At 32.7% G+C, this 13,140-nt stretch overlaps 1 protein-coding gene across 2 annotated transcripts in view; it reads right to left on the bottom strand.

The window, feature by feature from the left end:
* The window catches only part of LOC147074747 (trypsin-1-like), a 76,506-nt gene that overhangs the window by 7,925 nt on the left and 55,441 nt on the right, over nt 1-13,140 (bottom strand). For both annotated transcript variants that reach the window (XM_085942868.1, XM_085942869.1), the window contains exons 2-4: nt 11,120-11,231; nt 2,301-2,554; nt 966-1,133 (exon numbers count right to left, since the gene is read on the bottom strand). In XM_085942868.1, coding sequence (XP_085798994.1) covers nt 966-1,133; nt 2,301-2,554; nt 11,120-11,231 — 534 coding nt within the window. The remainder of the gene's footprint in view (nt 1-965; nt 1,134-2,300; nt 2,555-11,119; nt 11,232-13,140) is intronic.

Raw genomic sequence — 13,140 nt, 5'->3', positions numbered from 1 at the left:
GTTGTATCTGCTCTCATAGCTCAGTAAACGGTTGCTTTCGTAAAATACTAGGGGTTTACTAGGCGCTAATTTGTAAGATGTTGTCAAATTAAATTAAATTTTATGACATTTTCGCATGTTTAGACATGCGTTAAGTTTCGAACAAAATATGAATACGCACGTGAGTTTGTGTGGCGGCAAAAGTTTACATACCATTGTATAATTTGTTTGTGGACTAAGCTCTGTCTAATATAGCTGTGCACTGTACCTATCAACCAAGTTTGAAATTCTATTTCTCAAACATGTCTAAATCGCAGTTATCCAGTTGTATTATCGAGATCATCATCATCATCAGCCTGAATTTATCCACCGCTGGATGAAGGCCTCTCCAAGCTGATTCCACTTCTCTCGGTCCTGTGCGCTGCGTTGCCACTTGCCACGTACTTCCGTTGAACTTTATCATTTCATCGATCCAGGGACTCAGTGGCACTCAGCTCGAATAGGTGAAAAACTACATCTACTTATCTGGGACAACAAGTGTCTATAAATAGATGGATGTATATTTGATGAAATTGTTCGCAGAGTAAAGCTAGGCTGGAGTGCTTTTGGCCGACTGAATAATGTCTAAAAAAGTGACCTTCCGCTGTGCCTAAAGCGCAAAGTGTTCAACCAGTATACACATACTATGCGTATGAAACATGGACGCTAAGTCCCTAATTAAAAGAGAGATCCAGAAACTAAGAATACGAAGAGTAGCAGAAAGGACAAAAAGAGGAATGAGTGGATAAGGAAGCAGACAAGGGTTTGCGATGTGATATAGTTCGTTAAAAGCTTCAAATGGAGATGGGCTGGACATATAGCTCGAATAAGTGATAATCGTTGGACAAATTTAGTTATCCAGTGGTATCCAAGAGGTAGGTACAAAACGTCCGCAAGGTAGACTTAGAGGCCGCTGGATTATAAAGATACCGAATGTGAATACTCACCGTTCGCTCGATGCCACCTCTCGCAGGCTCTGTTGTCCAGCACCGGGACGTCCACGGCCTGCAGCGTCTTCGGCCGCAGTCTGGAGCCAGGACTGAGGGCGCCCCAGCCGGCCGCCCAGCCAAATTGGCCGAGGAAGTCAGTGCCCTTCTCTGGTAAACAAATCGGCGCTGGAAAATAATTTCAATAAATTCATGCCTTTTTTTATTAAAAGAATAATTTACACGACTTATGTGAATATAACATTATCTATTGAACATACATAACACGTTAGAAACCAATAAAAGTGATAGTTCAGTCTTTTTTCCCCATTTCACTTCGTTTAAAAATATAACCTAAATTTAGATAATAATTCGGCATTTGCAGTTTACATCCTTTGGACACAGCAAGTAGAGTATAATATGCTTCATAACTTTGCACTTCGGCTCCAGGCTGAACATTATATAAAAATTACGTATTAGCCCACGGCTCCTTCTGCAAGAGAAAATCAGGCACATCGTCGTAATTACATAATTCAACTGTTAAAAGGAAAAAGGACTTAACCTACAGTTTTCTGTCAAATTTAAAATAAATAATAACTTAAATGTACAACGATAATTAATTTGGTGCTTTATTTTCCGAATCTAATATTAATTATTGAGATAGACAATTAAAGAAAACCAAATAAAAGTGATGGTTAAGTCTTTTTTCCATACTTCCTTCTTTTGTTAATATAACCGAAATTTAGATAATAATTCAGCATTTGCGGCTTAGGTACATCCTTTGGACACAGCACGTATTTAGTCGTGTCCGATGTTATTATCCATTAAAAACTATTTTGAAAAACTGAGGGTTACTTCTTTTTTCATTTCTACAGTCGAATTATGGTGCATAATAATATATCATCACCTTACTATTAAGACCTCCTAAGTCCGACATTAAGGAAAAATGAAGTTTATTCGACAAAATTTAAACAAAAAAACATTTTAAATCATATCAAAACCTCAGTTCCCTAGCTAGACTAGTATGCTGTCCATCTATCGTCGAATTTTAAAAACTCGTAAGTCTCGTGGTTTCAAAAATGGAATAATTAAAACCTCGTATTTAACAACCAGTGTTAGCACATTCATTAGTTAGAGAGGTGTTTAACATAATGCTTTTATTACGTATTATCCTTCCCTTCAACATTCTTCTCAAATAGACTTACGAGGTTTTAATAGTAAAGTGACGATATGTCTCTAAATTGGTTAGCAGTAATTTGATGGGCGCGGATTCGAGTCTCACCCGACACATTTTCAAATTGATGTATTTCTGGGATGTGTTACAATTATGAACCTTCTTATTAATGTATTAATTACCTATATGCGGCATATAATGCACGTTTCTGTCCAGCGTCAGGACTGCCACGTCGAATCTGTCAGCCTGCGGAGTGAACTTGAAGTAAGGATGCACGCTGATCCTCGACACTCCGAAGGTGTACGCTGGCAGAGGCTCCACTGCAGAGTTGATGACGTAGTCTCCGAGAGTCACGTGGACCTGGCGAGGAGTTGCACGTGCGACGCAGTGCCCGGCTGTCACCACGTGGCGGCGAGACACCAGAGAACCGCCGCATCTGGGAGGGCGTAGGGGTTTAAAAATTGGGATTGGTTTAGGTTTATTTAGGTATAGATATCAACTTAAATGAATTGTACTGGACGAAGTAAACTATATAGGTAATGGATAAATTACATTTTTTATTAGTGTTTTTGGGATTCGTCAACGGAACAGGAAACTCATGGAGTCTAATGCGATGTAATGAATGAAGTTGAAGGAAAATTAGAAGGTTTTAATAATATATTACAACTATCCAGTGGCGAAGGGTGGAGGTAGGCTGTTAAGATTCGACATAAATAATGCACATTAAACTTTGTCAGTGATTCGTATTTGTTTTTATTGAACTAAGACTACAAATTTAGTTTTTAAAAATCAATTAAACCCTGATTAAACCAAACCGTAATAGTTTTGGTACACTTTGGGCTATACGACAAAATTGTGCACACTTTTTCATTCATGCTTATTTGTTTTCGTTGTATACATATTACACATATTGTTGGTTCATTTTTTTGCCTGCCTAAACCAAACTATAATAGATAAAAATATTATTACTTATATCTAAAATATCTAAAGTTATGTATGATTTAATTGCATAATTTTAGATATTTTATAGATAGACGAGTATTTTTTGAATATTATCTATTATGACTTGGTTTCAGCAGCGTTTAATTGAATTTTAAAAACTAATTAATACCATCTGTAAACTGTAGTCGTATTTCAATGAAAACAAATATGTATTACCGACAAAGTTTAGTGTGCACTATGTATGGTTGATCTTAACAGCCTACCTTAACCTTTCGCCGCTGCAACTATCTGTTATTCGATAAATCAGTGTATCCCACTTACAACCAGCTAGTACGTATCTACCTCATTTAGAGACAGATCGTATCGTCACTATTCTGGCAGAAGACACAAATTCGAAAAAATGACATATTGAGTTAGTTATACCAAAATGTTCTTTATTTCAAACTTTACCGTCTGGAAACCTTCTTAATAAATAAACAGTCTTTATTTTAAAGTTATCCTTTCTACGATTACTTATTAAACTCACATGATAGACTATTTCAAACATTTTAACAACTTCAAAGTCAAATTACTCAAAACTAGTATTCTCCAGTTAGTGTGTTCTGTCAGAACAGAGACGTTATATACCCTACTATTGATGACGAATTTTTAGATCTTCTAAACTCGCAGTCTAAAAAACGTTGTCACAATCTTAACATACTGAAAACATATCGTGCATAAAACCATACTTAATATTATGTAATACAACTCACAGTTTTAATAGATCAATGGGTTAGTCTACAAATGTTACATGTGCAAGCTTTTGTATTAATTCGAATCAATTGAAAATTGAGTAGGTATACGAATATAACAATATCTTTACAAATATTTAATTTGGACGTACAATATTTTTACAGCATAACTGTATGATTCTGATGGGTATTTTATATATAACAATAACTCAATTCCGTACCCTGCAAAACTGCCCTTAGGTACTTATAATATTACAAAAAAACAAAAGTGATTAATTTGTTTTTATTTTATGACATTTTTTGACCGCATAAAAGCTTAAAAGTATAAAAATGTGTAGTAGGTATATAAAATTGCGCAGCAGGCGAATTTTTTTTATGTACTGTTGGTGTATGAAACAGGTTTATAGGAATAGTGTAAAAAATTGTGACTTGATCGTAAGAAGATTTATTAAGGGAAATAGGTCTGTTTTTCACAAGTTAGTGTTTTTTTGAGTCAAGCGTTGCATGTCGTACCCATTATTAAATTTAGTAATATTTAACAATAAGATTATATAAAAAATATCTGCATTACTTCAATTAATACAATGGTTCATTCGAGTTATCTTCTAACGTTTTAATAAGCTCTAACAATGTTGAATGGTGTCAGATTCTTCTTGAAGTATAGGCCACTCATTTATGTGTTGGTATCATTACTTTCAAATGACACCAACACAGTCCCAAAGTGTTTTCGTCATGGCCGCAATGCCAGAAGAATTTGTTCATCCTCTACCTTTATTTTACGAAATTTTATTTTAGAAAAAGGACATCGGGCCTCCCCGCACTGAGAGGTCTCGCGTATTGTAGTTCTGTCATTGATTCCTACGGTAAAAGCTGTACATACAATATCTATGCACTCCATTGAAGCACTACGTAGCATCGCGCAATTAACATTTTTTTTATAAAGAAGACATACTGAGGTACTACATCGTCCTTTTCCGTGCATAATCAACGATAAGCCTTGACAGAATATCAGTATAACATAAAAGAAGAAGAAGAAATATGTAGCATAATATTTTATTTATTAAATTATTAAACTAAATATTTTTTTATTCAACGAATAAGATTTCTAATTATTGAACTGTACACAATTTTGAAAATACTTAATATATTATAACCAATAGAAAAATCTTTTTGAAAAAAGTAAGAAACCCTGCAGGAATCGAACCTGGATCTCTCGGGTTTAACGCCCACGCACATATACCACTATGCTAAAGGCGCCGTGCTTAATTGCGATAAATTTTAACTAATGGCTCTTAATACTCTCTGCGCATCTATTCTATATACGTACAAGAATGTTTTGGCAGCTATCTAGGGTAGGTTTGCATCGAAGTATTAGTACTTATTGTAACAATTAGAATAAGTTAGCCGTCTAAGCAGTCAAAACTGATTATCTCACTCTGAAATTTAGCATAGCCAAGAGAGGTGCTGTTAAAACATAGCAATTATTGTAACTATTTATTACAACAGCTAACTTATTGTAATTTTTACAATAAGTACTAATATTTCGATACAAACCTACCATAGATAGCTACCGTAGCAGCCGAAAGCAGTCTCGTGTATAGAATAGATGCGCAGAAGCGCTTTCCAAATTGAGCTACTATTGGCGATCGGCGATCCTGCAGGGTGTTTTACTTTTTTCAAAAAGATTTTTTCTATTGGTTTCTTATAAGTGTTTTCAAAATCATTAAATATTTGTTGTGAAATTTATACTAATACTTTGGCTGGTAGTAAAATATTTACATACCTAAGTAACAATATAAAGATTTTAAAATTTAGAACTACTTATCATATTTTGAAAAAGGAATAGATACAAATGTGTAATAGTCTCAAGTATTGTATAATGTAGAACTGTCGTATTTTGAAAAAGGAATAGATACAAATGTGTAATAATCTCAATTATTAATTATGATTTTAATATCATTATAAAATGACTACACAGGACAGTGCGACACAGAGAACGGAGCGTGTTGGATAGAAGAGATACTACAATCTACGTTTTTCTACTCTTTTTACAAAATATAAGAAAAAGACAGAGAGACAAAACGATAAAGTTTTGACTACAAGATATTATTACAAACAAATAAGAAGTACGGCAGCACGCCGTTCTACTGAAAGGACAATTACTGCCATGGAGTTGCTTCTACAACCCCTGGCATTTTGTTCTACATATGTAGAAGAAAAAGACAGAGAGACAAAACGACAAAGTTTTGACTACAAGATATTACAAACAATTAAGAAGTACGGCACCACACCGTTCTACTGAAAGGACAATTACTGCCAGGAAGTTGGTTCTACAACCCCTGACATTTTGTTCTACAACAGTTACCTCTCTATCCAACACTGCCGCCATCCAATAAGCTCGAATAGGGACATAAGCATGTTGCATCTGAAAATGTTAGCAGACTTTCTTTCGTGTAAATGTTAGGTGAAACTATAATAAAATTATTTTATATTTTTTACTTACCACCTTCTCCGACAGTACATAGGTATCAGTGGTGAAGTGTGGAGGTAGGCTATTAAGATTCGACATAAATATTGCATACTAAACTTTATTAATTATTTGTTTTCATTGAACTAAGTATATAATTTTCAAATTGTGCTGGTTAGTTTTTACAATTTAATCAAACCCTGCCTAACCAAACCATAATAGTTTTGGTATATTTTGGGTGATGCGACAAAATTGTGCACACTTTTTCATTCATGCTTATTTGTTTTATATGTTTATATATTGTTGGTTCTCAAACGATAATAGATAAAAAAAAGTATTATTCTATCTATAAAAGAATATTTAAAGTTATATATGGTTTAATAGCATAATTTTAGATAATATCTAATGTTATAGATATACAAGTATGTTTTGACTATTATCTATTATGGCTTGGTTTCGTAGGGTTTAATTGAATCTTAAATACTAGCAAACAATATCTACAAATTGTAGTTTTAGATCATTGAAAACAAATATTGTAGACTGACAATGTTTAGTATGCGATATTTATGTTGGATCTTAACAGCTTACCTCCACCCTTCGCCACTGATAGGTATAGTATAAGGGCGGGGAACCTTTCCATGTTAGAATGCGGCATTAAGTTTCGATTGGATTCACTTAAATTGTACCTACATAATTTTGTATAAATCTAACTAGAAAACTAGCTAGGTACAATGTTGTAGGTATTAAGAAACTTTATAAAAACATGGATTCATTTAAATGACCTGACTTAATGTTTTAATATATATGTAAGGCCACAGGTTCCCCACCGTTAGTATAGCAGAATTCGACAAGTTTAACTTGAAATGCGGTGATGGCACTCATATTGTGAGATATAAAATGTTGCCAAGATATGAAAATTCTGTTCCCCAGATTGCTTAAATAGATATCTACCAAAAATAACAAAAAAGACCTTAAAGACATATGTATATATATAGATAATATATAAAAGCGAAGCAAAAAGGAAACTATATAGTTAGTGAGGAAGAAAATCATTGTTGATTGCATAGAAAAATGGTAAATAATGGCAAATTAGAACTTACTTTAGCGTGTTTTATAAGAAAACCATAAAAAGCTATATCTTATAATAATATTATGCAACATCTTTGGTATCGATGTAATATCGTCTATACGAGGAGAGAGATTTCTTTAAGGGGGGACATGCTCAGCGTAGGTCAAAATGAAGCTTTTGTTCTATTTTAAAAGCATGATCCTGGACATACCTTATACGTTATAGATAATCTATTTATATAATTTTGAAGCCTTTTTATCTTTTATATTTATTTTAAACATTTTATGACTGCATAAAGTATTTTTATTTCATAAAATAGTATTATTTTAAACCTTTCGCTCCAATGTTTTAGAATATAGTCATATTTCAGCACATAAATGTGCAGTGGTGTTAAGATTTTTTACGTTTATTAATTTTTAAACGCATTTATAAAACCATCAGTATAATGTATGTCGACATTATTATAGTAAAATATTAACGATAAAAAATTATATTGATAATCTCTGTGATCCCAAATTTGACAAGAATTAGGCATTTTATTATTAAAAAAATGGGCAAGATTAACATATTTGAAGATAATTCTAAAGATACTGATTATAAGCTATGTCTTTGACCATTTAAGTGTGATAAACATCCTACTACTAATGATTGCTTTATAATAATTATTGACCTATGAATAAAAATATAAATAAATTTAGTAATAAAAATACTTTATGCAGTCATCAAATTTTTAAAATAGATATAACGGATAATAAGGCTTCAAAATTATATAAATAGATTATCTACAACGTTTAAGGTATGTCCAGGATCATGCTTTGAAAATAGAAAAAAAGGTCCATTTTAACCAACGCTGAGCACGTCCGCCCTTAAGCATTCCACATGATTTGTTTTTTTTTTATAAAGCCAGTAAACTATAAATCTTACGTTCGTAAATAATAATTTCACATTAAAAAAAAATTTTCCCCAATGATTTGGGAAATTTTTATTATATGGGAACATTTAAATGTCAAATAATGATTTGTACGTGTCATCGCGGAAATGTTTTCGTCAACATTCCTTATTGGTTGAGTGAGTTCATTTTGTTTTGTTTTGTAAGTTATGTGTTATTAGTTAAACTGGTGTAAGTATACGTGTTAGAATTCAATTATAATTATTTTGAGACAATGTTTGGAAGGGCGAGAAGGGATTTTAGTTATCTAATTCTCCGCACTTCAAGTTAAATTTGTCGCATTCTAGAATAATAATTGGCATTTTTTTTCAGTTGAACGCTGTTTATACAATAATATTAAGACATCGACAATATTCTGTATGTGTTTTGTTCTTTACTAGAATACAATATTGATACAGAACGGCTCGTCTTAGGTAATCGCGTTCGACGGCGCGTTGAGCGGCGCGCGCAATTCAAACGTATAACCATATAACCAAAAGAAGACTTTGTCTACGAAAATTTTCACATACGGTTATACGTTTGAGTTGCGCGCGCCGCTCAACGCTTCGCCGACTTTGCCCACGTAAGACGCTCAGTTAAACAGCTTTGCAGTATTGTGTGAATAGTATCATTAACTAAATTATTGCTATGGTTTTACAGAAAGTTTTTAGTAATTAATTGGTGATCATCACATCAAATGCATGTTTGTTTCTGAGCCACAGTGTGCATATAAATATTGTTAAACATATTTTAATATTATGATTTTTCATCTAACGTTTATGGGTGGAGAAAGATCATACGTTCTGACAGGTACCTATGTGTTGTAATGGTATCTATGTACAAGATAAATCTCCCAGATAATCAAGAAATATGAAAGTTATCTATTTAAAACATCAAACTAGCATTATTTGTCATTGAAGTATTATAAACAAAAGCTTTTTGATGATCCTGGCGTAAGATTTATAATTATATAAAGGGAACCGGACAAAACAGAACATGATAAAACAGAACTAACTAACAAATCTATTTATTAATTAAATACTTATAAAACTTAAAGTTTAATAAACGAAATATAATATGTAAGTATTTAATATATAGATATTATAATCACTGCATGTTGGCCAATTCCCTGAATTTTTCTGCTTGATTTTGATAATCATACACAACTCGATAGAATTAACAAACTCATTATTTCGCTGTACCTAGTCACCCAAGCATTTTGAACATATTATTAGATTGATTAAGACGAGATATACATAGCTTGCTGGCAACACTGAGTTGAGTCCCGTTCAATTGAGGCTTTCCAGCGATTAAGAACGCAGAAATTATTTAATTTAGTATTTTTACGGCGTATAGAAAACCTGTGTTATTAAAAATCTATACAACATAATAGAGATACGAAAATTTCAATGTTAAATGTTATATTTTTCCTGAAAGGTTATAGTTATATTTATCGCAGTTTTGTTTTGTCACTATTCTGTTTTTTCATGTTCTGTTTTGTCATCGTTCTGTTTCTGCATGTTCTGTTTATTCATGTATTTAGTGGATCAGAAGAAAAACAGACTGAAGAAAGATTACTATGTCAATCACTTGATGTGTTGAAAGAAACAGTTGCAAACAATGGGAGTCATCGACTACGCAAGGAGAATGGAAGACCAGGCACAATAGATGAGACTGCTTGAAGCAGGTTACACAAAAGAAGAATTATGTAGTCACCACTTTTTGAGACAATAATATTATGAAGTGGCGAACGGTGGAGGTAGGCTGTTAAAATCAGCCATATATAGTGCACACTAAACTTTGTCAGTCATACGTATTTGTATTCATTGAAATAAGACTTCAATTTACTGACGGCGGTGGTTAGTTTTTAAATTTAAATTAAACTCTGAGAATCCAAGCCATAATAAATAGTCAAAAAATACTCATTTATCTATAAAATATCTAAAATTATGTAATTAAATCATACATGACTATGGATGTCAGGACTTTATGAATATAAAAAAATGAACTAACAATAATTTGTATAATATGTACCTAATCTTAATCCAACGAAAACAAATAAGTATGAATGAAAAGTGTGCACAATTTTATTGTATCGCCCAAAGTATACCAAAACTATCATGGCTTGGTTTATGCAGAGTTTAATTGATTTTTAAAATCTAACCAATACCATTTGTAAATTGTAGTCTTAGTTCAATAACAACAAATACGTATGACTAACAAAGCTTAATGTGCAGTATTTTTGGCAGATATTAACAGCTTACCTCCACCTTTCGCTACTGATATTATGAAGGACATGATATGTCTCTTACTCTATATTATTCAGAAACTACCACGCGGATATCTGTATTTATTTTGGATTAAATTGGTGGACTATAGAAATACTACTCGCAAAGAACAGTGATAATCTATGCTCAATGAAGGATTCTGCATGATACGGTAACGTCTACAAAGTCCACTTTGGTCTGTAGCGCCAAAAAAGAAAAATAATAAACTTGTGGATGGTCCGCATATGCTGATATTCACAGCTGGTATCAATGACCCAGAGTCGGTTCATGGTTGGAGGATTGAATATTACCAACAAATGACATAACTTAACTGTCTAAAAGTTAAATATTATAAACGATAACGATTCATCGTAATAGATTCATGGGTTTCCACCGCGTGTACGTCTTCCTTCTTTCTTCGAAGTTTCGGGCTCATTATATTATCATACTTCATCATACTACATAAATCTTTTGATAATGGTCTCTGCACAAGCCCAAAACGTTGAGGAAAGAAGGAAGAAGGACACAGTGAAGATGATCTGCAATCGATACGTATCGCGGTATAGTTAGAAGCAAAAGTAAGAGTGTTGTTTAAACCTCGATGACCCGATTCTGATGTAGGCTTGCCACGGAAACGAGCCAAAGCCTGCGTCGTCTCCTCCGACGATCCTTCGCTGGGCAGCCTGCTTCGCCACTGATATGCCACATCCTGGTTTCCATGAAATAAACAAAAGCATACATTAGAATCATACTACACAAATATTAATATAATTATCTTTATCATGGTATTCAAACAAAAACGTTGATTTGTAAGAATTGTTTCCATGCTGTCAATACATATTATACACGTTATGGGTCAACGATTTAAATCATTTTTGACCCCTCTCCCCCATTATCATACTTCATAATAAAATATTTTACTTCCATATCTAATATAATTGTCACACTTTTAACTCCCCCATATTCGTTAAAAATAATTTTGTTGAATATTATAAATATCAGGGAATGTTTTGTTGGGTTTATGTCATCATATTTTCTACAACCCTTTTATTTCCTTCGTAAAAAATCATGTCACATCCACCAATTTTTTCGCTATTCGAATAAATAGACTTATCGTCTAGGAACAGCCTTTAAATTGATAATTTTGATAAAGCACTTAACGGCCCACATGCGCCACTTTATGCAGTCATCAAATTTAATGTTTGAAATAAATATAAAGGATAATAAGGCTTCAAAATGATATAAATACATTATCTACAACGTTTAAGGAATGTCGAGGCTCATGCTCTGAAAACACCATAAAATCTCCATTTTGACCTACACGGCGCATGAAAATTAAAAAATGAAATCATATTATCGTTAAAAAATTGTGTGGAATAAGTTTCATATATTTTAATTACATAAATGTCACGATCAATTTAATGACACGATTACGCACGTACTATATAACATGTGTTTCGTTTACAAGACGTCATTTATCAGATGAGTTCTTCATAATAATATTACTTACATGCACATAAGCGTCATTATAATAAATGGGATAAGTATTATATTATTAATTCACAAAGTGAAATGAGTTAGTTGCCCTAATATAATACAATACTTCATGCGATACTTTCAATGTGGATGAAACGTTTACACTGTACCTATCCATTTTTTAACATTTACAAAATACTTTTATTTAATTTAAAATACATACAAAATCAAAATTTATATTATAATACAAAAGTGTCTATATTAAACATCAAATTTAATGTTAAATACTAGCAGGGAAATCGAATAAGACATCCATTCTACTATTTTATTACGCGGTGCCCTAGTTTGTCTAGTTGTCTCTGAGCATACAATTTACATAATGTCATTATGTTAATGATTTGATACCTTCATGGGGAAAAGCGATTCGTATTTTCACTATAAATGTGATGTTCAGGAGGACATAATGTGTACAAACAGTGGTACAATACCCCAAATTAGAACGACAGAGTAAATATGCGACTTGCAGATGTCTTCGAGAACGAAATGTTTATTATAAAGAATATATAAGACTTAGATAAAAATGACGTATTGTATAGTTCTTTAACATGGCTGGAGAGAGACCCTGAACAACGGATTCTCATTCAGAGTGGAAGAGGCAATTTGACAGCGGGTCACAGTCAAATCCTTCAAAACATTGCGTCAGATTATCCACATATTATATTAAATGTGCTTTTCAAAAAACGGTGCTATATTAATCACACATTCACATTCACAAAAACGACAACATAATTTTTACATTAAAAACAGTATTTAATACAGTCGAACTCGGTTATTACGATCAGAAATATAGCGAGATCTCAGATGTAATGAGGAAACATTCGTTGACATTTAAGTTTATGATTTTCTCCATACATTTATTCATTGTTATTACGAGCAACTTATCGGATATTCTGAGCAAATTTTTTCTTGAAACTGTCAATGTGTCGTTCGTTTAAAAACATTTCAACCCTAAGCAATAAAATCCGACCGCAATCGCAATACGTTTATGACACTAGTTAAGTGTCTAAGTACTTACCTAATTGGTGTTTTCGCCGACAATATTGAAAAAGTATCCACGTATATGGTTGAAATAAGTAAAAAAT

The sequence above is a fragment of the Rhyacophila brunnea genome, unplaced genomic scaffold, assembly GCF_057557595.1.
Source record: "Rhyacophila brunnea isolate RB1 unplaced genomic scaffold, BYU_Rbru_1.0 scaffold_15, whole genome shotgun sequence".
In the NCBI taxonomy this organism is placed as follows: Eukaryota; Metazoa; Arthropoda; class Insecta; order Trichoptera; family Rhyacophilidae; genus Rhyacophila; species Rhyacophila brunnea.
This window is presented reverse-complemented; position numbering and strand designations above follow the sequence as displayed.